Raw genomic sequence first — 25,119 nt, 5'->3', positions numbered from 1 at the left:
AAATACCACAGTCAACTGCAGTTACTGCACTTTCAAAGCTGTAATATTTTTTGTAAGGGGAAGAAAACTCATCCATAGCCTCTCCCCTTTTCTTTTTAAGACATCTCCATGCTCCTTTAACTTTTCAATAGGTCTCTTCTTACTCTCATAACACAGGTGCTCACATCTATGAACCGCTGCATTTGTCTTTTCTTTACTTGATACAGCTGTGACGTTTTCTTCTACCAACACTGGAATTCCAACTCTGCTTTTACTCTGCTCCGCCTCTTGGCAGTGAACTGTCCCAAAGCTCCACAGAGATCGACTATCTCTGCTATCGATATATTTTTCTCTGCTGTGTGGCAGACTGTTGTAGTCGATTCATAGCTTTAAAATGTGGCGGATAAATGAAGATTTCCCACTCAGGCCATTTACAATTGAAAAAAATGGTCACAGTTCCGGACTGCTTAAGGGTTATTTCTCCCATAGGCACCAATGCATGAGCAGCTGGGTCTGGTCCGCTTAGTTCATTGATTTGTATATGAACCAGAAAAAAGGAGCGAGTGAGATGTCTCGCTTCCTGTTCCATCTCTGATAGCTATGAACCGTATCCGATTTCGGATTTCCTGATATGATTAGGGCTTGGGAAAGAACGAAGTTCATTCAATTTAGCTAGTCTTTTCTGAAACGTAACTGTTTCGTATGATTTGGGCATTTAGAGTACGTTGTAACTCAAGTATTACGATTCAGTAAACGTACAAAGGCAAAGCGCTGTTTTTATTTGCGAAGCGGCTAGGTTAGCCAGCTAGATTTAGCTAAAGCCTTTAGCCTGCACTGCTGAAATGTCTGCCTCGGCCGGTGTCTCTCCGTCAGCCCAGGGCACTGCCCTGGTCAGTCCAGGCACGGGGATGTCCATGTTTCGGTGGCTTGAGGTTCTGGAGAAGGAGTTTGACAAGGCGTTTGTTGACGTCGATTTACTACTGGGAGAAATCGATCCAGATCAAGCTGACCTCACCTACGAGGGTCGTCAAAAGATGACAAGTCTCAGCTCCTGTTTTGCTCAGCTTTGCCACAAAGCCCAGACGATTTTTCAACTTAATCACAAAGTCGAGGTGAGCACAAGCTTTTGTTGTATCAATGTTAAAAAGTATGTGTATGATCATCTGGTATGTAAGGGTATGCTGGTAATGTATGAATGATTAAATAGCTGTCAGAATGTCACTTTCCATGACAGTGCGTCTCTGCCCATCCAGCTGATTGTCAATTGAAATAGCTAATTGACATAGTTAATCAGGCATCACACACACGATTTGAGTTCCCCTCCACGTTGCCAAATCTATTGATCAGAGAAACAAAATGAAGGATCATCCTAACCCATACTCCACGTATGACCTCACCATGCTCACATTAATGAATGTTTGATCAGGAGTGTAGTTGACCCTGTCAACAAGACTTTCCCAGCAATTCCTGACTACCATAGAGCTCTTATTACTGCTTGTAAATTAATACTGCATTTCAGCCTTCAGCTTCAGCTCAATATATTGCTGAGGCCAGGAAATCTGGCTTTACACAAGCAGTTGGCCCCCAACAACACTAGAACGTCATTGCCTATCAGGCTATTTGACGTGGCTAAAGTAAACATCATTTGTGGAAAATCCGCTATCATGCAATTTGCGAAATGCCTCAGTTTTCTGTTCACTGGCAAAGTGTGTGACTATTTAAAATTATTCTAAGATATATTTAGAGAAAATAGGTTAGATCTGCATTGTTACATCCTTACCTAGGCCTACATGTTTTCCACCGGCCTACAGTAGTTTTATGAGCTAATGGTAGGTTGATACAATGGTCATATTAGATGGTGGTCGTCCACAGGTCAGGCATCGGGTTTATAGCAGGAAGGGTAGGTCAGAAGCCCATGCTAAATATACATCAAAGGCCCCCAAAAATCCATGCCTTTTGCGGCCAGTGGCTGTTTTGCCCATCTCCCTGAGTGCTGCGTGCCCCATCATGTGATCGGGTCTTTCTCACAGGCTACAAGTGAAGACAGACACATCGGATCAAATTCCGAGGTGCATGTTGAAGATATTGGAAGAATGTCCACATTTACTTTTCGTCAGCCAACAAGATGAGTAGGCGTAACGGACAGCAAAAGCACTAGCCTATGTCAATCTACTATCCCCCGTAGTACAAAAGTCGACCTATTCTGTGCGAGAAATAAATATTTGTTTACTACATTCTTTTGGTTACTAGATGTTTCCATATGTGTTATTTCATAGTTTTGATGTCTTCACTATTATTCTACAATGTAGAAAATAATAAAGAAAAACCCTGGAATGAGTAGGTGTGTCCAAACTTTTGACTGGTACTGTATGTGTGAAATTTGGTTTTGATTTAGAATGGACCATTATCATGCACCTGTATCGAAACAGGGGCATCGGGAAAAAATACATGTCATCTATGCACTTAAATAGCGAATGGAGGACGCTTTTCCCCGTGGGTTATTTTCATGCCAGGCAGGTAGGCTATACTCCTGTTGTAAATATAAGCAAAGTGCTTAATATTAGGGAAGTTAAGAAATAAATATAGTAGGCCTAGCCTATAGAAAGCTGGTGCGATTCTCCTCTTTTTAGTAGAGGCCATCACTCTCTTTTCTCACGCAATTGCATAGCCTATTGAAATGTTGCGCAGCATGAGCTCATGGGTTCTCATGAAGTGTTTGATTAGATTTTCAAAGACATTTGCATTGTCGTCAGTGATTAGAGGGACAATAGAGTGCTGAGTACCAGGCAGTTAGCAAGTTTGGTAGGCTACTAATGACCATCAGCAGCATCAGAGCCTGGAGAAGCCTAATCACCGTGACTAAATGATCACATGGAATTTGACCGTCCTCATGACTCGTGACCGCCGATGCGGCGGTAATACGGTCACCGCAACAGCCCTATATAGGCCTCCCCTACTAGACTATTATTAATTACCAAACATAAAAAAGTGATTGCTCAGCTATTAAGACTTCCTCAGCCTCGTCTCCGGACTGTTACTCAGGTATAGTTTATCAGGAAGAGGTCAGCCGGACGCCTGTCTTTTCCTTCCTTCATGCTTAGAGAGCACAGTGTTTAGGAGCAAGGATATAGAGACACCAACCACGAGACACACATTCCACACTTGCCCAACACTCTGTGTCACATCAGGAAGTCCTGTCCCTTTTTGACGTGTGTGTGTGCATTTGTCTGCTTGCATGCGTGTGTATGTCCGTGTCTGTATGTGTCTTTGTATTTTGTCGGTTGGTTTGGCGTGCGATGCCAGCAGCTGCACTGTGTAGGCTAATGTTTCTCCTGATGTAGCATACTGCCACCTGTGTGTCCAGACATGTGGGCTGTCTCAGTCTGAATAGAGGCAGACACACACACTCCTAATGTCCTGAATTATTTTAACATTTTTCCCCTACTCCCCTACATTTGAGGAGTAAATACAGGCTAAACTGTCTTAAATGGTGGGTGGTACTATAGAATATTCTAGGCCTGTTTGATTTAGACTGGGTCTCTATTATAATGAAGGCCTGCCTGATTACTGCAATGATAGACGAGTCTCTGTCTGAGGATGATGATTGATAAATCATTTAGGAGACAGGTTGTTTAGTATTCAGTTAGATTCGCATGATATAATCACACTCCTCTTTCATCATCATAGGTGGAGGGAATCCTAACCTTATTCAAAGCATACTGTGGATCAATTCATTCCTACAGCTGTGACATGCAGGTGGCCCCAGTTCAATGGCATAAATAAATAGATGAATTGTTCTCTGCACTCAACTCTGCTTCCCATGTTGCCCAGCTGAATAAGCTCCAGAGACGAGCACAAATTATATTTTGTTGTGTACAATAGACAACCTTCAGTGCAAGATCTGTAGGCCAATTCATTTTGGCACAATTCATTCAGGCTTGAATAACAAGGAGCCTGCTTTCTAAGAAAAATAGTATTGAAAAATCTGATAGAGAACAGAGTGGAAATGAAAACGGGAAAAATCAACAATGGAATTTGATTCGTGCTGGATAATGATGTGGGCCTGCTACACTTGAGGGTTCCTAAGAATCTAGGAAGTCTGAAGAAGCGTACGATTATGTAACTCTGTCTGACTCTCTCCCCCTCTCCTCCAGGCTCAGCTGGTTGGCCTGCGATCGGAGCTGACTGACGTGCAGGCAGAGAAGGTGGTGGTGGAGAGGGAGGTCCACGACCAGCTCCTCCAGCTCCATGCCATGCAGCTGCAGCTTCACGCCAAGGCTGGACAGACCGTGGACTCGGACTCCATCAAAGACAGGATGGTAGGGCAGCGACCACACACCCTCACACCCACACTACTCTCTAGTTTCTACTACGTGTGTCCTACTGTGGTTTCAAGGTTTCTTATTTATGTATCTTTATTTAACTAGGCAAGTCAGTTAAGAACAAATTCTAATTTTCAATGACGGCCTAGGAACGGTGGGTTAACTGCCTTGTTCAGGGGCAGAACGACAGATTTCTACCTTGTCAGCTTGGGGATTCGATCTTGCAACCTTTCGGTTACTAGTCCAACACTCTAACACACTAGGCTACGCTGCCGCCCCGCTGTTCCATCCGAGAATAGAATTATCTGTATGCGTCTTGGACATTCTTGGGAAGAAATACAAATACCTTTTTTTACCGTTGTTGATGCATTACTGTACCTGAATCTTAGACTGCTAAAGTATTTTATGGTATACCTGCTAAGGTTCCAGTGGGCCTGTAAAGTGGTGGTAAATGGTCGCATTCTTCCCCACTGCTTGGCTGTGATTTTCTAACCTCTGACCCCTTCTCTGTTCTTCTCACCTTAAGCCTGTTCCCTCAGTGGAGGAGATGGTAAGTGTGTGCATGTCCTCTGTGTGTGTTTTTTTGGTTGGGGATAGCTGTGCGTCTGTGTCTGTACTCATCCCACCCTCAAGTTCTGTCTTTTCCTGCTCTTGCTAACAACAGTTCATCAACAAGTCCAACAGGCTGTCTATGGGGCTCATGCTAGCAATGACTGACAGTGACAACAGATCTGGAATTATTGTAGCTTTGTTGCATTGTCTGTTATTGCCTATTCATGTATGTCCGTGTTGCCCCATTTGATTGGAACGTGCATGTTTTGATATTTGGAACGTGTTTTGTTTCAATAGTCAAAAAAAGCGCAAAGGGAAGTCAATGATTTCCAGGATATGTGTGTGTGTGTGTGTGTGTGTGTGTGTGTGTGTGTGTGTGTGTGTGTGTGTGTGTGTGTGTGTGTGTGTGTGTGTGTGTGTGTGTGTGTGTGTGTGTGTGTGTGTGTGTGAGTAACCCAGTTTGCGTGTTGTTCATTCTTAATCAGCAGAAGTGTCAAGGCTTTGAACTTACGACAGCCAAACCCACAGTCACCTATCTTGTTTGTGTATTTTGTCGTCAAGTAGATATTTAATTTCTGCTTCATCGATACTGTGTATTGTATCCATGTTTGTCTGTGACGTGGTCTTTGTGGCTGCAGCCCAGCCTGTGAGGATGCAGCAGTGGACTGCTCTTTTCCTGCTCCCTGTCCTGCGGGCCGGCTGCAGTGCCTGTCAGCTGCGCTTCCTCTAATGTTGATCAGAGGAGACTGCTCCAACCTCCAGTCATGGCCCATTCTCTCTGACTCCTCAGTGGAGCAGGGATGGGTCTCTGTACAGCAAAGTGCCAAAGCGGACAGGAGTAAAGCACTTGCGCTCTATCTTTCTCTGTAGAGTTTAACTCAACCATTTCTCTTTGTGCGTGTGTGTGTGACAGGAGAGGGAGCTGCAGGCCAACAAGAAGGAGAAGGTGAAGGAAGTGAAGTTGGAGGCAGAGGTCAAGCTGCATAAGAAGGAGAATGAGGCCCTCCGCAGGCACATCGCCGTACTGCAGGCTGAGGTCTATGGGGCCAGACTGGCAGCCAAGTACCTGGACAAAGAACTGGCTGGAAGGTAACCCTAACTCCAGCTCCGACCCTAGCTCCAGCTCCGACCCTAGCTCCAGCTCCGACCCTAGCTCCAGCTCCGACCCTAGCTCCAGCTCCGACCCTAGCTCCAGCTCCGACCCTAGCTCCAGCTCCGACCCTAGCTCCAGCTCCGACCCTAGCTCCAGCTCCGACCCTAGCTCCAGCTCCCACCCTAATCTTGACATAACGCAAATAGGATCTTCCCCTCCAAATTCCCAATTTAACCCCCGATCAGGGTCATATCCATTTTTCCACAAACAGAAGCAAGCAGATTTGAAATAGAGAGTAACTGGTTGTCTTTGGGTCCGTTGTCTCCAGAGTTCAGCAGATCCAGTTACTGGGTCGGGACATGAAGGGGCCCGCTCATGACAAACTATGGAACCAGCTGGAGGCTGAGATCCACCTCCACCGCCACAAGACAGTCATCCGAGCCTGCAGGGGGCGCAACGACCCCAAGAAACCCCTACCGTCTCCAGTAGGGCATGTGAGTGGACATCAGAGCCATCGCTAGGGGATTGATCTTAATTGTAGTTAAGGTATTTTTACTGTTTTCTTTTCACTATTTATTTTACTGTTTGATCTCTCCCTCAGGAAACAGATGTACTGAAGAAGACCCAAGGAGTTGGTCCTATTCGTAAAGTAGTGCTGGCCAAAGAAGATCACGAGGGACTTGGAATTTCTATCACGGTAACCTCCACCAATTTAGCCCAAACCAGAAAGTGTTAAATGCTATGTCTTAACCCGTATTGTGTTGCTCATCTGTCATGGTCCATACCTTAATATGTGTGTGTATGTCTTATTTCCGGATGGAAAGGGTGGTAAGGAACACGGGGTGCCCATCCTGATCTCAGAGATCCATCCTACCCAGCCTGCGGAGCGCTGTGGGGGGCTCCATGTGGGCGATGCCATCCTGGCTGTCAACAGCATCAACCTGAGGGACGCCAAACACAAGGAAGCCGTCACCATCCTCTCACAACAGGTCAGACTCGGCTCCTGGGAGAGAGAAGGGCTGAGTGCTCGCGTCTTGAATTCAGGCAAACTTAGCCTGCTGGTCCAGATATGTTTGCTTTGTTATGTTTGTTGTCATGCGATACATGTATGACATAATGACTGCATTGAAGCGTTGGTACATGTACACTAAGGGAACAGGCTAAGTAAAACCATAGTAAAAAGCTAAGACATTCCTTTTGTGATTTCAAAAGCCTTTATTGAGTTGGTGACATCTTTTTTTGTGAGTCTGTGACCATTTAGTGGTTAGCCTGGGGGTTAAAGCTTTTACTGAGAGTCAGTCATCTCTCCTGTCTTTAAAACAGTCAGCCTACAACCGGAGGTTCATGAAGGTTCATGCTGGGGGTTAGTCAATTTAGCCTGCGGGACTGCTGCTGTGCATTGGGGGGGGCAGTTAATCATGCCTCAGCAAACCAACAAATGAACGAAGTAAGCTCTTGTTAAGTTTTGTCTCACCCTCTGTGTGTGTGTGTGTGTCTCCTCCAGAGGGGAGAGATAGAGTTTGAGGTGGTGTACGTGGCCCCGGAGGTGGACTCTGACGATGAGAACGTGGAGTATGAGGATGACGGCGGCCATCGCTACCGGCTCTACCTGGATGAGCTGGAGGAGGGGTCAGCCGCCAGCAGGAACAACGGCACCGCAGACTCGCTACAAGGTAAGTTATGTCTACTGTACCTCATTATTCGTGGAAAACCAACACATTGTTTTCATAGTAGTATGGCTTCATTTTAATGTGCGTGCATTTTAAACAGTGTCGTCTTACTTCACATTTCGCTTGCTTTATACAAATGGGAGTCTTTGTGTTGATGTGAAAATGGACTTTAAAGAGTGCCAAAATGCCATATGAGCATATGTGAATGAACCGAAAATGTAGCGTTTCATCCACCTGAAATGCCCACAGAATGTGATGGTAGATGCTCCAGTAAAGAGAGAGTGTATTCCTGTCCGTCTCTCTCTCTCTGTGCCTACTGCTGCAGCTCTGGAGAAGATGTCAGTGATTGACAGTCCGGAGAACGGAGACACCGGGATCTCCAGTGAGACGCCATCGGAGGAGACCCTGGCTAAGGCTGCTGAGTCCGGAGAGAGCTCGTCATAGAGGGAGGAGCTGAACGACTGAAGTGCATGTGTGTTTGTGTACTATGCTGTATGAGATCTGAGAGACTGGACTGCACCAGAGTCCCCCGGAGGATATATGTGGGGATAGAGTTGACTCATCCTTAAGTTGTTATGGAAACACACTCGGAGCTCTGTTGAATTCACGTCACTATCTTCGTGCGGTGGTGAGGAGCCAATGAGATGAGACCCGATATTGAGGAGAGGATGTGGGTCTAGTTTGGAGAAGACGGTAGAATCGATGGATGGTAAATCCCTCAGCTGAGTGGTATTTTTCTCTGTGTATAGTTACTGATCCTTTTTGCCCCCACACTGACTACACTACCTTACTGGGACTGCCCTGCTGGTAATGAATACTATTTTACAAGGCCGAGAAAGATCTTCTCCCTTCATAAATGTTGTCTTTTATTTCTCTCTTCCACATGTAGCTACTGTAGATGAGAGAAAAACCCTCAACTTGAATGTTCATCTTCTACCACTGATTATGATATCGATGTTGAATCCCACGTCCAACCTGCACCGCACTAAGATCCACCTACCAGTAGGCCTAGTCCTTAGTGTTCAGAATATGAGAGAGCTACATTCACCTACTTTATGTCAAAACAGAATGTACGGGGAAAGAATTCTAACTATATCAACTATGAGGGTGTTCCGTCTGTGTTTGATGAATGGTTTCACAGAATGTCACCATAGTTCAGTGTTTAAACGCTGGATACATCTGTTTTTCAGTCCTCTGAGGACTCATTACACAATGTTTTTCTTTAATGGCCCAGTGCACCAGGTTTAAAAAAAAAAAAAAATGTAAATCTCAATATAAAATAATTTCATGTGATTTACTTTCAATTAAAATGGTTAAATAGAAACAAATTGCTCCTTAGCAAGAGCAGTTTCTCAAGCAAGAATTTTGCTAGAACTGTGAGTGGTTTGAGTGAGGAGGTGAAAACTAGCTGTTATTGGCAGAGAGGTTTGGAACTCTCTTATTGGTCTATTAACAAATTTACCACCTGGTGATGTCACCAAGCAGGCAAAATCTCCATCCCACAAAAACAGGCTGAAATGTCAGTTATTTTGAAACAGCTCTTATACTAAAAGCGCATTATCATAATTAATGGTGTTTAACTGACCAGTGTTTGCAAAGTTGGGCTATATCTTCAACATTACACCGACAATATGATTAGTGTGTGTATAAAGCACTGCAAAGTGAGTCGCCTGTAAGAGGAAGTGAGCAGTCGGGGACAACTCAAAAGGACAAAATAGGGACACTGGATTGGAGGGCCAAATCTTGTCTTTTCAGTTATTGTCACGCTGCCAGAAGTTAGAAGTGCAATGTCTTTATTTTTCCTCTCTTAAACTCAACTAGGATTTCTCCTTTTTAACTACCTTTGTTCTAGTCCCTTTTTAACACAAAGTACATAGCTTGCCTTTTGTATGCATCTCCCAAACGTCCATCGCTGGTTGGTTTTCCCACCCTTCTCTACTGCTGGTGTGCTGTGGTCTTGTATCAGTGGCAGTCAAACTGTGTCTTCAGACTCGTTAGGACCCAAAGATGACCTACCACAGTGTGTCTGCTGCGCTGTGTTCTGATATTATCTTTTTTCAATTGATTTATTTCACCTTTATTCAACCAGGTAGGCCAGTTGAGAACAAGTTCTCATTTACAACTGCGACCTGGCCAAGATAAAGCAAAGCAGTGCGACAAAAACAACAGTTACACATAAACAAACGTACAGTCAATAACACAATAGAAAAAAATCTATGTACAGTCTGGCATAGGTTGGTAACCTTATGAGTGATGGGTTTGTTTTCCAGCTTTCTTCAATTAATTTTACACAACCAAAAGGTTTCTGTATATGCAAAGGTTAATAGCAATAGAACGTTTTAACGCACGATCCATTTATTCAAATTCAGAAACTATCATAGACTATAGAAATAAATCTGTATATGCTATATTAATGTATTAGCTATTTTAAAATAAATCAGTGCATTTCTGTTGATCATATTGGAATTTAGCTACTGTAGTAGCATCTCTACTTATTACAAATGTACCCCCATGGAGTGATTTTGGGGGGGGGTGATCATGACAATCTGCAGCCTTGTGTTCTAATGTTGATCTCATTCATGGCCATTTCTTATCAGTGAGGCTAAACTGCAGGTCCGGTTTTGGTTTTGGATGTAATTTGCGCTTTGATCTAACTCAAATGCTCTGCATGAAGGATGTGTCCAAGCCATGGACAGTTCCCTGCTTAACGTTAGTGAAATGACAGAGCGGCACTAGAGACCGAGGCGTCATCCCAACACTGGCGCTGCATGTCATGCCATGAAGAATGTTCATCTTTCCGCTTGTTGCCAGTGATTTCGCCTGAAGGAACAAAGGCTCCCTTTTTGTACACAGTTTTTTACCCGACCTTGTTTTCTTAATGTTATTTTATTATTTTAAAAGGGGTCTCTGAAATATCTGTTCGTAATGTATAACAACGTTAAATAAACAAATGTATTTGCCCAATGTGGTCTGTGGATAGCCCGCCCTGCCGTCAGGGTTCAGATCGCTTGAACGATTCAATCTTCACTAGGTTGAAATGTGAAGATCCAAATGTTTGAATGAGGAACAGAATGATTAACTGGAAGTCATTTTTTCTGATCTGTTTATTATTGTTACTAATAATATTGCTTTTGTTCAGTGAACCACAATGAACACCAGGGGGAGATGTAAACTGTTGAACCACTCGGTACAGTCTGAGGTTTATCCATACATGAAAACGGCAACATTAATGGCAATTATTCAGTGATTAATAGTAACAAGCATAGTAAAAATGTTGCTAATTAAAAGTTTTGATTCAAACTGCTGATGATCTTAGACAGTTATGGTAAAAACATTTTTTTTTGTAAGCCAAATACTTTTAAATAGGCTCCAATTTTAGATTTGAACCGTTTAAGCCATTTAGAATGTTTAGATGGGAGGCACAGTACAAAACAGATAGGCCATCAATCAATTGCATACTCCTCACGTCCTTTCATCTCCTCAAAACCCATTGGAGGAGAAGGTCAGAGGGGAGGGACATCAGGCTCTCATCCAACTGGTTTTGAGGATACAGAGGACTTGAGTAGTATGCAATAGAAAAAAGGCCATACTCTTCAAGCTCATATGAACAAAGTCAGCAGTCTGCAAGAAGAGACATGACTGGAATTTAAGGGGATAAGCTGAATAGCTAGGAGCAGTGTGTTCACAGAGAGCTGCTCTGAGTCTGAGCTTTCATGTAGCTTTGGGTTGGAGGCTGGAGGTGTAAACAGTGTTCCACACCCCTGTGTGAACGACCAAGCCGAGCCTACTGGCAGACACCACCTCACACACACACTCTCTCAGCACAGCCACAAAACAGGTTCTACTCAAGCCTAGTCTATCTCCATCAGACCATCACCCTACCCCCCCCGCTTCTGAAGAGACCAGTGACGTGTTATCAGGGTCCTCAGAGAGGCCGTCATACCCCCCACAACCCAGCTCTCTCCCCTCGGGTGGGCCCGTAGCTGGGAGGACTGGGCAGCAGCAGTGTCGCTGATCATCAGCTGCTTCCCCACGACTGACACCAAACTGCCACATTCCTCCACAGACAGACACAGGCTGAGTGGAGGTGGGGGGGATCCTGTAGCTTCCTGCTTCTTTGGGCGCCGGGACTGGAATGCCAGGCATCCTAGGGCCGAGGCTACGGCTGCTGAGAAACACATTTTCACATAGTAAAGAGAGCTTGACATGAAGAGGTTAACTGCTGGTGTTTTTATTCAGGGCTCAGCTTACAGCCAACATGCAGTAGACACACAGAACGTTTTGAATGAGAGTGACATATCACAGAGAGAGTCTGTAGAGAATAACTTCTCGCAGTACATGTACATACAACCCAGCTGAAAAGATCTCCCAAAAATATTTCACAGAAACGAAAGAGTTCTTAGCTCCATCCTAAGTTTTGTCTTCAGTACACAGCAGCAACACCACACTCACAGGTGCTTTAAATACAGTCGACAGCATTTTTCATTTCTTTTTTTTTCTTTCCTCTTGGCAATATACATTTTCAAACTGCGCACTTGTATGTACACACCTATACACAATCGATTAGACTGTAGTATCGGTACCATTCAACATGGCTTTGTATTCAAGATCCATTTAAATGGATCTGGCCTGTATAGTAGTTCTTCACCATGTCCAGTTAAACAGAGCATCTAAAAACACAGCTTTGTGATGTGTTGTAGTCCAGTTTACTCTCCTAAATCCCCTGCTGGGCGTTTCTCAATATGCCAGACTAACTGTAAACACTCTCCCGTTGCCTTTTCATTGGCTCTCTGATCACACTGACCAGATCTGCCTCCAGACTGATACAGAGCAGCGACGCAGCCGTGGGCTTCAGAGCACAGAGCCCCCTGCAACATGGTGACAAAGCCCCCATTGTGGGGGACTCCATGCAGCGACACCAGTCCTTTCAGTCACTTCATTCACAGTGTGTACTTACAATTCTTTGTTAAGAGCACAGACTGACTTTGTAAAACATCCTATAGTAGGACCCCCTGGGGACAAATCTACCACTTTTAACTGGGGTACTGCTTTACTTAATAAAGCACTCTGCTTCCTCTATGCCTCCCTGCTGAAAGCAGCTTAACCTCAGACCGAGAGATTCTGAAAGCTTTATCATGACCTCAAAATATACTGTACAGTTTAGGAACGAAGTCACATTATATCTTAATGTATGTTACAGTCACAAGCATCAGTCACAGTTGAGAATGAGGAGAGGTATTTTCCAATTTTCAGGACATTTCCTGTCTCCATCACCATTTGCTTTTTAATAAATCCCCCCACCCCTTAAAAAAAAATAGGACAGTTAAAGTAACCATCTGTATTTTCTTATTCACAATATGTCTGCCAGCACAGCCTCAGATACAAACACAAACACTGTCGTCTCCCACATTCCGAAAGTCAGTTGAGAAATAATTTACCGATTATGTTTGCTACAGTAAGCGCAGTCTAAAACGGCCGTGAACTGATCAAAATCATAGTTTGACAGTTTAGTCCTGTAGTCCCAGACATGTTCCATCTTCAGGTTCCTCCAGAACTGCCCTCAGGGTCTGGTCTATGGTCCGGCCTGTGGCCCATGGTGGGAGCCACCCTCACACAGTCCCTGGGGGTGGAGTAGGTTTCCAGCACGGCCGGCTTGGCCTGGGGCCTCTGGTAGTCTGAGAGGCCACTGCTCTGGCCCACAGGCTTGTTCACCTTGGGGCTGTCGTAGACCCCCTCAGAGTTACTGTGTCCCCGGTCTATTTTGAGCTGGGGCAACTGGTAGCCCCCGGAGGAGCCCACCCCTGCCTTCCTGTCCAGGGTTTTAAAAGATGGGGTCTTGCTGAGGACCACACCTGGGACGCTGTAACTAGCCGGGTCGGGCAGGAACCCGTCCTTGTGGAAGGTGTGATGCTCGATGATGGGCGTGGCGTACTCTGGCTCCTGGTTGGTGAGAGGCAGGGCATACTGGTTGGCTGTGTGCAGGTAGTCGTAGTGGGTGGAGGGGTTGCTAGGATCCTCCTTGGTCTCCGTGTCCATAGGCCGGAACGTAGAGCCCTTCCTGGCCACTGTGCCAACACCAATCATCAGAGGCTGCTGGTACTCTGGAGGACAAGGACACAAGCCACTTAAGAACAGAACTGAATACTACCAACTTTATTACCAGTGCCCCGGTGATCAAACGTGCCAATCTGTTTTGGAATGAGCATATTAAAACACCAACTTAAATTGTTTTCACTCAGTTATAATGAATAACATGACTCTGTTATAGATAAAAAAGGACACCACTTTTTCAACACGGACATTATCTCTTTGATTTATCTGCATATACAGGTAGCAGGTTTACAGTGCACAGGGAGCCTGTGATTTATCTAAATATAGAATATTCAACCCTGGCAGAGTATGTGAATCATCAATAATTGGTGCCCTGAAGGGAAGCTGTGGATTATTAACAGTAGCAGTAGGCCATTATTCATCTGGCTGCCTCTCAGCCAGTCAGGAACTATTCAGCAGACTACTAGAGGACTTTCCAAAGTCAAGGATTACACTGGCTAGCCTCCTACTGGCTCCAGCTTTAATGATCAAACCCTCTCCAGCTTACCAAGAATTACATGTAATTACTGATAAGAGCCAGAGAAGAGAGGATCGTCAACTGGCTTTTCAGGCCATTGTGTGATGTCTTCTTACTTTGTATGGTCGGTTCACACACTGAGCCAGGAGCTTACAATGAGTTCTAGATTACCTTGGCCATGGAGTGAGCAGAGAACTGTAAAGCAGAGAATTGTGCGTGCGAGAAGGGTCACAGTTACTGTGAATGGGGTTGTCTGTAAAGAGTGGAGAGCTTTACCACCACACACACTGCCTGGGTGATGGAGTAATTATGTATCAATACAAGTAACCCAGCCTCTCGTGAAGGAAGATGGAAGTTCAATAGCAGGTGGTGGTGCCTAGGGCTGTTACGGTGACTGTATTACCGCCACACCGGCAGTCACAAGTCATGAAGGGAGTCAAATTCCATGTGATCATTTAGTCACGGTGATTAGGCTTCTCCAGGCTCTGATGCTGCTGATGGTCATTAGTAGCCTACCAAACTTGATAACTGCCTGGTACTCAGCACTCTATTGTCCCTCTAATCACTCTGACATCAATGTAAATGTAATCGAAAATCGAATCAAACACTTCATGAGAGCCCATGAGCTCATGTTGTAAAACATTTCTATGGGCTATGCAATTGGGTGAGAAAACAGTGTTGGCCTCTACTAAACAGAGGAGGATCCCATCAGCTTTCTATAGGCTTTTCCTAATATTAAGTAGGGCTGGGCAATATGACGATGTATATCGTGTGACGATAAAAAAAAGTATATCGTTTCATATTATGCTCTCGTTTATTTCATTGTGTCGCAAATCACACTCTATACGGCAATATTTTAAGTCAATTGGACGACGCTTTGTGTTCTTCCACACGTGCCGTGTGAAAGGAAATTTGCAACACAAACAAACATAGAGGAGAGTGAACGTGACATAGAGCACGGAGACACGGAGCTCGTACCTAAAAGAGGGGCTACTTCCTTCGCATGGAAGTGGTTTGGGTATGAAAAGTCTGACACGGACCAGAAAACAGTCCTCTGCAAATTATGCCACAGGCCGGTCCCGACAACAGGCTCAAACACCACTAACCTCTTTTACCACCTACGCAATAATCATGTGAAACAGTACGGTGAAAGTCTACGGATGAGACAAAAAAAATTGTCGAGTGCTCAAAACAAACCCCCAACTCAGACGTTGCAAGAGGCTTTTGCCCGCAGCAAACCCTATGGCAAAGAATCAAAGATGGAAGGAGATAACAGCTGCCGTTACAACTTACATCTGCAAAGACATGGCCCCAATTTACACGGTCGAGAAACGGGGGTTTCGTGAGTTGGTGCTAACACTCGGCCCAAGGTACCAAATTGATTTGTGACATGTATTAAATGCCAAAATAACAAGCAAAGTGGGCAAGCCCCCCAAAATAAATACATATATTTTAGGCCTATATTTATTTTGTTTGCAACTATAGTTGAAGTGTTTTCTATTTACCTTTTTATACATTAATATTTTATTACATGCTTAATAGAAAATTTGCACAAAGGTTCTAAATAAGAGGAGAAGTAACCTTTTATTTGTTGAGTAAAATTCAAAATGTAATAAGAAACCAGGAACGCACAATCCCTGCATCAGTGCTCAGACTGTCCGCAATAGGCTGAGAGAGGCTGGACTGAGGGCTTGTAGGCCTGTTGTAAGGCGGGTCCTTACTAGACATCACCGGAAACAACGTCGCCTATGGGCACAAACCCACCGTCGCTGGACTAGACAGGACTGGCAAAAAGTGCTCTTCTCTGACGAGTCACGGTTTTGTCTCACCAGGGGTGATGGTCGGATTCGAGTTTATCGTCGAAGGAATAAGCGTTACACCGAGGCCTGTAGTCTGGAGTGGGATCAATTTGGAGGTGGAGGGTCCGTCATAGTCTGGGGCGGTGTGTCACAGCATCATCGGACTGATGAGCGTTACAGGGAAGACTGTGCGTTACAGGGAAGACATCCTCCTCCCTCATGTGGTACCCTTCCTGCAAGCTCATCCTGACATGACCCTCCAGCATGACAATGCCACCAGCCATATTGCTCATTCTGTGCGCAAGACAGGAATGTCAGTGTTCTGCCATGGCCAGCGAAGAGCCTGGAACTCAATCCCATTGAGCATGTCTGGGACCTGTTGGATCAGAGGGTGAGGGCTAGGGCCATTCCCTCCAGAAATGTCTGGGAACTTGCAGGTGCCTTGGTGGAAGAGTGGGGTAACATCCCACAGCAAGAACTGGCAAATCTTGTGCAGTCCATGAGGAGGAGATGCTCTGCAGTACTTACTGCAGCTGGTGGCCACACCAGATACTGACTGTTACTTTTGATTTTGACCCCCCTTTGTTCAGCGACACATTATTCCATTTCTGTTAGCCACATGTCTGTGGAACTTGTTCAGTTTATGTCTCAGTTGTTGAATCTTGTTATGTTCATACAAATATTTACACATGTTAAGTTTGCTGAAAATAAACGCAGTTGACAGTGAGAGGACTTTTCTTTTTTTGCTGAGTTTATATCGGGATATGAGATTTTGGCCATATCGCCCAGCCCTAATATTTAGCACATTGTTTCTCTTTACAACAGCCTACCTGGCTGGCATGAAAATGAACCACGGGAAAAGCGTCCTCCATTCGCTATTTAAGTGCATAGATGACGTGCATTTCCCGCTGCCCCTGTTTCGAGACAGGTGCATGATAATGGTCCATTCTAAATCAAAACAAATTTCACACATATATTATTTAGTATGTGTAAAAACAAGATTAAATCAAGAATAGTCTGATGGGTGAGAATACTAGCCTATCACTTGTGAATTATCTATTATCACCAGCATAAGAAACAAAGTCTTTTTTTTGCGACTCACCCATGTTTTAATAAGGTTGGTATCACAACTAAAGTGGCCAAATAACGTTTTAAAATGAAGAACATTAGAGCCTAACTGGCATACATAAACAGCGCATGAGTTTCAAGTTTGGGGAAGAAAATGTTCACCATAAAAATGCACATTTAATAAAAGCATTACAAGCATAATCGCATTTGGGGTCACTTTTGATAATGGTGTTTTCCGCTAATGGAACATTCGCGCTTATAGCCTACTGCCGTATGCACATTGCTGCACTTATAATGTGAAGAAATAGCCTAATAGTTTATTAACATTTTAAGGTAAATGTTCTGAACTGTTGCGTCAGCCTCATTGCGTAAAAAAGGTTTTTTGATGCTAGTGGTTGTATTCATTTGGGATCTATGTTTGGAATATTTATTTCTCACACAGAATAGAATAAATCAACTTTTATACTATGTGGGATAGGAGATAGGCTAGTGCTTTTGCTGTTCGTTAGGCCTACTCATCTAGTTGGCTGACAAAGTAAATGTGGACAGTTCTTCCAATATCTTCAATATGCACCTCGGAATTGGATAAGAGTGTGAGCAGTTATGTCTCCAATGTGTCGGTTTTCACTTGTAGCCTGTGAGAAAGACCGGATCACGTGATGGAGAGCCATGTGAGTAAGAGGTGCTTCAGAGCATGCAGCAGCCAGGGAGAAGGGAATTATAATTATTATTATATTTAGCCCCAGTGTACAACGGCCACAAAAGGTATGGATTTTTTAGGAGGCATTACAGACACGCAAAGGGGATTCTGCTGGGAAATTCGAGGCATTATCAAGTGCTTGTTAAATTGTGAATGAGAGACTGATGAAGTGTGTACAGCCTGCGCAAAAAACAAAGCAGAACTCATGCCTTTAATGTGACTTTTTTCAAATCATTGGAGTTGCATCATGCAGCCATAGAATGTATTAAAAATCCAAACATATAGCCCTACGTTTGTAGAATAATTAAAGTTACATTAATGAATCTAAATTAAGCATATAGGAGTACCAATTTCTTTGTTAACCGCTCAACACAGAAAAGCCACATGTGCATACTCCATGAAATCGTTCGGAGAAAATATCCTTTCTATTTTATTCAGCTTTGTAAAATAATATAAAGCCACGGAATTTTATGTACATATTCGTATTCATTCCTTTACACTTGTGTGTACAAGGTAGTTGTTGTGGAATTGGTAGATTACTTGTTAGATATTACTGCATGGTCGGAACTAGAAGCACAAGCATTTCGCTACACTTGCATTAACACCTGCTAACCATGTGTATGTGACAAATAAATTTGATTTGATTTTGAACTAGTGTAGCCCACAGCCATATGGCATAGTCAGATCACGGCCTAACATAAGGACAACTCAGAGTATGCTATTCTGTTCTTCTTAAATGGACTACATTTTCTTCATATCATGTTTCTTTAGACCTGTCTAAAATAAATAATGGCTTTATTGTGAAGGTGTAGGCTATATTACATGGATTTATAAGACTGGATTTATTAAAATGTAGATGTTCCAAAGGTCTACATCAGTGGCTTATAGGTTGTGTGTGGAAGCCAGGAGATGCTAAAAGTGTTCATGTTAATTAACGGTCAATTACCATGGGACGGGCAGTTATTTGTTTGACAATCACTGGCTGACAAAATTCCTTGACCGCCACAGCCCTAGTGGTGCCTCCACAGAGTGGTTCTATATTCACTTCCATGGGTGCCTCAGTCTCTTGAGTTGTGATGATTGGAAGCGTGGGAGTATGGACGCACGTCTCAGTGAGTGCATGTGTCCTCACCTGCCATGGTGCTGGTGACCAGGTCTAGTTTCTGTATTGGGTCTTTCTCTGAACTGTAGCTGATCGTGAACTCTGTGGACTGGTGCCTGGCAAACGGGTGCTTGATCTGCTTCCAGCAACCTGAGGGCCGGCAGGCAGTAAAAAGACAACTCCACAGACAGACAGACATAATGACAGGACTCCAGCATGGAGAGAGAGCACAGATATAAGCTCCAGATGCAAGCCTAGGCCTGACTGAATTTTCACTAACCACAACCCCCCACTACACAGCACAGACATGTTGTCACAGATCAACAAATGGGCTCTGGTAGTTTCATTAAAGCAGCCATAATGATAAGGAATGATAGGTAACCTGTCCACTGACTGGGTATCACTATAACATGGATTATCCTGCCTACAGTTTGTAAACAAAGGATTATTTCTAGGGCTCATCTTCGCCATACATGTTCTGTTTCTCACAAACAAATTATTCAATTTTGATGTGCAGTAATATGAATGACATCTTTTACAAAGTAAATTGTTCACTGACCTGGTTTCTGGGCATCTGAAGATCCGTACGAGTTCTCTTTTGTCTTCTTCCTGTGACAGAAAGACAAATGCCTTTGTGAACTCCAGTTACAGGGAGGACAGTGGTGCTCCCTCACCCCATTCCTCTGATAACCTCCTGGGGGGAGATGAGGCAGGGGGGTGAGGTGTCCCCTAAACACCACTGCCTGGCTCTGCTGAGCAACCCTTCTCTCGTTTCTCTTCCTTTTCCCCCTCTCCCTTTTGCTCCCTCTCCTCTCTGGCCACATCTTCTGACACTGACAGATGACCCCGTAAGGCATTAGCATGCTTCAGCCGAACGAGTGTGCTCGCATGACAAATGAGAAAAAAGCGTCAATAGTACTGTTTGTCCATTTTGAGACGCAATAGCCACTTCCTAGTCTGTACAAGGAATTGTATTTGGGGTTTTTTACTCATTATTTTCTCATCTTTACAGGAAAATGCCATGGGCACTATCTGATGTGTGGAGACATTTCACTGCTTCTAATGTAGAATGAAAAGGTGTGTACATGAAAAATGCAACAAAGATGCAGAATCATCTGGCCAAGTGCATAAAGTTCCCTCAGCGCTCACAACAAGCAACCTCTGACAAATGTCCCTCTACCTCTCTTCGAGGTGAAAATTATGAATCAGACACCTTATCGATAGCAACAGCTCATGGTCCTCCTGGAATCAGAAGTTTTTTTTGACTCAATGGAGGAAAGGTAGTCAGAGAAATGCTGATGAATGTCTTGCTTGAGCTGTGTATGCAATTGGTTCACCTCTGATGCTCACAAGCAATGTGTAGTGGAAGACATTTCTGAATGTTCTTCCCCCAGCATACACCCCTCCAACCAGACATGCTTTATCTACTAATTTGCTGGATGCCGAGTTCAGAGTTCAAGTGAAGGTCAAGCAAATCATATTGAAAGCAGACTGTATTGCAATCATCTCTGATGGGTGGTCGAATCTCCACCCCTCAACCAGTATTCTACAAGAGCACAGACACAAGGGACAGACACACCGGTCTCTACATTGCAGATGAGCTGAAAGCAGACATCAATGACTTTGGACCACAGAAGGTGTTTGCACTGGTGACAGACAATGCTGCGAACATGAAGGCTGCTTGGTCTAAAGCGGAGGAGTCCTTCCCTCACATCACACCCATTGCCTGTGCTGCTCATGCATTGAATTTGCTCCTCAAGGACATCATGGCACTGAAAACAATGGATACACTCTACAAGAGAGCCAAAGAAATGGTTAGGTATGTGAAGGGTCATCAAGTTACAGCAGCAATCTACTTCACCAAGCAATGTGAGAAGAATAAGAGCTCCACTTTGAAGTTTCCCAGCAACACTTGTTGGGGTGGTGTCGTCATCATGTCTCCAGGAGGGAAAGGAGTCTGATGTCTCCTGTTCAGACTGCTTGCAGATGTAAGAGAATACATCTGTACTGCCCTGCCCACTTCACTGTTGACAGTCTCCTGGAGGGGAAGGAGTCTCTCCAAGAAATGGCCATATCACAGTCTGCTGATATGGACAGCCACATCAAGAGGATCCTCCTGGATTATTTATTTTAGGAGAGAGTGGTAAACAGCCTGACACTCCTGAAACCTATAGCAGTAGCCATTGCATGGATTGAGGGAGACAATGCCATCCTGTCTGATGTTCAGACTCTGCTTGCAGATGTAAGAGAAGAAATCCGTACTGCCCTGCCCACTTCACTGTTGCTCCAAGCAGAGGAAACTGCAGTTCTGAAATACATCAAAAAGCATGAAGACTTCTGCCTGAAGCCCATACACGCTGCAGCGTTCATGTTGGATCCCAAGTATGCTGGAAAAAGCGTCCTGTGTGGTGCAGAGATCAACAAGGCCAATGGTGTCATCACTACCATGTCTCGCCACCTTGGCCTGGATGAGGGCAAGTTTCTTGGCAGTCTGGCGAAGTACACTTCCAAGCAAGGGCTTTGGGATGGAGATGCAATATGGAAGTCTTGTCAACATATCTCATCAGCCACCTGGTGGAAGGGACTTTGTGGATCTGAGGCTCTTTCCCCTGTTGCCTCCATCATCCTCCAAATCCCACAACCATCAGCCGCCTCAAAGCGCAACTGGTCCTTGTTTGGGAACACACACACCAAAACACACAACAGGCTGACCAATACAAGGGTTGAAAAATCGGTGGCCATCCGGGCAAATTTGAGGCTTTTTGAGCCTGACAACGAACCATCCTCAACAAGGTTGGAAAGTGAAAGTGAAGATGAGGCCTCAGTCTTATGTTCAAGAGGTGGACATTGAGGAGGTCCAGGGAGAAGACATGGAGGAAGACAGCCTGAGAGGAAGACAACCAACGCTTTAGTTTCTAGACTATAATTTTACAGAAGTATGTTGAAAAAGTTTTTGGGAGATGCGATGGATCATTGGGGATGATTCAATATTCCCTTTCTTTTGTTGTTCAGTCAAATCATCCCATGTGAAGAGTCAACTCATTTAATTAAAGTTCAATTCGTAACTAAATATATTTTTTTCTATTGGAAGGATTTTAATAATTCGCAATTACGTCTACTTATGATAAGGTAAAAGGTTTATGTTTCTGTCTCCATATAATATGGTAAATATATCCAATGCAAAAAACAGCTACATTTAAATGGTATTAATATCACATTTGCATATATTTACATTTATTCCCATATATTCCCCAAAATGTGCAACCCTTGTCTGACCGAAGACTCAATTTTTCATCTAACCAAGTTGTTTGGTTCATTATTTCTTAATGAAAAAAACTGCATGAAAACGAGTCATCTCTCATTGAATGGCAACAAAGACTTTATTGAATCCCTACTGTTTTTTGTTTATTTTGGCCTTTTTACCCCTTTTTTCTCCCCAAGTTTGTGATATCCAAATTGGTAGTTACAGTCTTGTCCCATCACTGCAACTCCCGGACGGGCTTGGGTGAGGCAAAGGTTGAGAGCCATGCGTCCTCCGAAACACGACCCCGCCAAGCCGCACTGCTTCTTGACACACTGCTCGCTTTACCCGGAAGCCAGCCACACCAATGTGTCAGAGGAAACACCGTGCAGCCGGGGAACGAAGTCAGCGTGCATGCGCCCGGCCTCCACAAGGAGTCGCTAGAGCGGTATGGGACAATGACATCCCGGCCGGCCAAACCCTCCCCTTAAGCCGGACGATGCTTGGCCAATTGTGCGCCGCCTCATGGGTCTCCCGGTTGCGGCCGGCTGCGACACAGCCCGGGATCGAACCCGGATCTGTAGTGATGCCTCTAGCACTGCGATGCAGTACCTTAGACCACTGCGCCACTCAGGAGGCCCTATAATCCCTACTGTTGACCAATCACAGACAAAGAAGCGCAAACTTCAGCTACCGACTTCGGCTTGCCTCCAGAAAAAAAATGTGCCCGAACAGCCGACCAAACAAACATTTCACAAAATGTCGTCATAATATAAGCACAAACTCTTCCGAACTGTTTTGGCTGGGAAGCTTGAGGACGCCTTTAAGCCCCTCTACCTTCCACCTCCACATAACCAAAGAGAACAAAGGCTGGTAGTAAAAAGATGAATGGTATACATCCACATATGTGTTGTGCATCCTCCTCCAGTGTTCTCTCACTGACACGAATGACTGTGGTTGTGTTGGTGGTCAGGCTTGTTATGTTAGCTGAGCAACAGAAAGGCAGCCATTTCAAAGGACCGTTCTAGGAATCTTCCTGACCCTCATTGTCCGATACATCTCTCCCTTGCTCCAATCTATTCATTGTCCTCCCCTCTCTCTTTTCCTGAAAAGATCTCCTCCTCAGGCACATTCATACTGACAGACGACATCTTACACACATAATTAACAGACATAGTCTAGAGAGTAGGCACACGGTAGAGAGAACCCGCTCAGGCCAATCTGAGCTCGTCAGTCACGTTGTCTTGGGGACAGGAAACCCATGAGTCATTAAGGTGCAAGCTCTTTTTACACGACCTTACACTACTGTCTCTAAAAGCATTACATTATCTATTCAAATGACATGAACGACCCACTTACTTCTGTAGCATCTTGAATAGACAAATCCCAATGAGCACCACAGATAAGACTGTGGGTATGATGATGATGGCCAGCTTTACTGAGAATAGAGAAGAGAATAGAGAAGAGAGAGCATGTTAGCCAATTATTACACAAACAAACATCTGGTGGAAGCAGTGTTTTAATGAGATGGGTACCTAGGTCTGCTTGGGAGGGCACCGGCTCAGTGATCTCCTCGTCCCCCACCGGAGGCTTGGGTTTGGTGGGTACCGTCTCCAGGGTGACCTGGGATGACATGTTCACTGAGGGTAAAGAGGGAAAGGGAGAAGAGTAGAGACAAAAGTAGAAGAGTGGTAGCGAGTGAGAGAGAATGAGCGTTGAACGATCAACAGGTGTGCCAATAACATTCAGCAAAATTACAGATCTATCCTACTTCCCCACTTTATTGTAAATGTACTGTAAAACAATAACTCAGTTCCCTACAGGAGCTGATCTTCCTCACCAAAGCTTCTCTAAAAGGCAGTCATCAATCGCAATTACTGACAACACCATCTGCTCTTGCAGCCAGACTCACTCAACCAGACTGATATATTTCTGCTGTAGTCAGGTTAGATATGGTTAGGATTTGTACCTCTGACATAGTTGCAGCCCAGCAGCTCTACCCTCATGGCAATCCTCTGGTGCCAGGTGTGAGGTATGATGCGCAAATAGCGGGCTATGATTGGAGGGTGGAAGGTGTTCCTGGTCTGATGCAGACTGTCCTGGTTCCCCTCAAATATCTGACCGGGAGAAAGGGGGAGACAGAGGGAGAGAGAGACCGAGACAGAGAGAGAGGAGAGGGTCAGAGGGACAGGCAAGCATTCTTGTGACTCATGAGTAACAGAAGACATTGATTATGCATATAGGAAGGCCTGTTGTTGTACAATAATGTATAAAGACAGTTAATTATGGAACAATAGACATAACTTGAATTGGAAGTCAGATATAAGATAACTGGATTTGGAATACTCACCATGTATTGTGTTCTGTTGTTCTGTGTGTAGGTCCTCCACCGACGACTCTCCTTGTGATCGATCACGAAGCTCATCACATAGTAGTCATAGTCCAACATTGTAGAGCCAGTCGTGATAATTCCTGTAAAACAAAAACAGAGCGCATGAAACTCCAGTCAAAATGTCGCATTTTCTTTCTATTGTTCAGCATGTTTCACCCCCCCCCCCCCTTTAGTGATGTCACCCACTGGTCAGTCCTGGAATGTACTGGAACAGGGACAGGAGACATCACCTCAGAGAGCAGAACAATCACTGCACCACCACGTGGAAACCGTCACAGTCATTTGCAGCTCCCAGACAGTATGATTGAGCATTTTTGTGGCAGATGAGCACCTGGCACTGAGCCAGAACAATATGGCGGCAGACGGGCGACCCGCAACATGTCATTACTCCACATTACACATGGCATTGTGGGTTATATGGAGACGCAGCACACCTATCATTATAGGAAATGACAGTCATAATTCCAATACAGAATCTCAGACACTCAAGGTATTGAAATTAACTATTGGATTTTTGGCTCATGGTTGAAACTGTACTTTCGGTGTACTTTGAGTGTAAGAGTTTCCAATTCATAATTGTTAAATCAAATCAAATGTTATTTGTCACATGCACAGAATACAACAGGTGTAGAC

The 25,119-nt window shown here is 44.4% G+C and overlaps 2 protein-coding genes across 3 annotated transcripts in view; one reads left to right on the top strand and one right to left on the bottom strand.

The window, feature by feature from the left end:
* Positions 1–345: 345 nt before the first annotated feature.
* gopc (golgi-associated PDZ and coiled-coil motif containing) lies at positions 346–10,580 on the top strand. 2 transcript variants are annotated; one of them, XM_029752086.1, is made up of 9 exons: positions 347–1,091; positions 4,134–4,298; positions 4,828–4,851; positions 5,767–5,942; positions 6,275–6,440; positions 6,548–6,643; positions 6,771–6,935; positions 7,451–7,619; positions 7,942–10,580. In XM_029752086.1, the coding sequence occupies exons 1-9, from the start codon at positions 822–824 to the stop codon at positions 8,058–8,060; spliced, it is 1,350 nt and encodes a 449-aa protein (XP_029607946.1). In that variant the 5' UTR covers positions 347–821; the 3' UTR covers positions 8,061–10,580. The 2 variants fall into 2 exon arrangements, with proteins under 2 accessions (XP_029607947.1, XP_029607946.1); XM_029752087.1 differs by lacking the exon at positions 4,828–4,851 and having other exon boundaries at positions 346–1,091.
* A 1,251-nt stretch (positions 10,581–11,831) lies between these two features.
* The window catches only part of dcbld1 (discoidin, CUB and LCCL domain containing 1), a 43,536-nt gene continuing 30,248 nt past the window's right edge, over positions 11,832–25,119 (bottom strand). Inside the window, exons 9-15 of the mRNA XM_029752085.1 lie at positions 24,445–24,566; positions 24,064–24,211; positions 23,630–23,734; positions 23,454–23,532; positions 19,413–19,462; positions 18,884–19,003; positions 11,832–13,717 (exon numbers count right to left, since the gene is read on the bottom strand). Of these exons, the coding sequence (XP_029607945.1) occupies positions 13,155–13,717; positions 18,884–19,003; positions 19,413–19,462; positions 23,454–23,532; positions 23,630–23,734; positions 24,064–24,211; positions 24,445–24,566 (1,187 nt within the window). The 3' untranslated portion in view covers positions 11,832–13,154. The remainder of the gene's footprint in view (positions 13,718–18,883; positions 19,004–19,412; positions 19,463–23,453; positions 23,533–23,629; positions 23,735–24,063; positions 24,212–24,444; positions 24,567–25,119) is intronic.

The sequence above is a fragment of the Salmo trutta genome, chromosome 1 (genome assembly GCF_901001165.1).
Source record: "Salmo trutta chromosome 1, fSalTru1.1, whole genome shotgun sequence".
Taxonomy (NCBI): Eukaryota; Metazoa; Chordata; class Actinopteri; order Salmoniformes; family Salmonidae; genus Salmo; species Salmo trutta.
The sequence above is the reverse complement of the archived record's forward strand: the minus strand, read 5'-3'. Positions and strand labels throughout refer to the sequence as shown.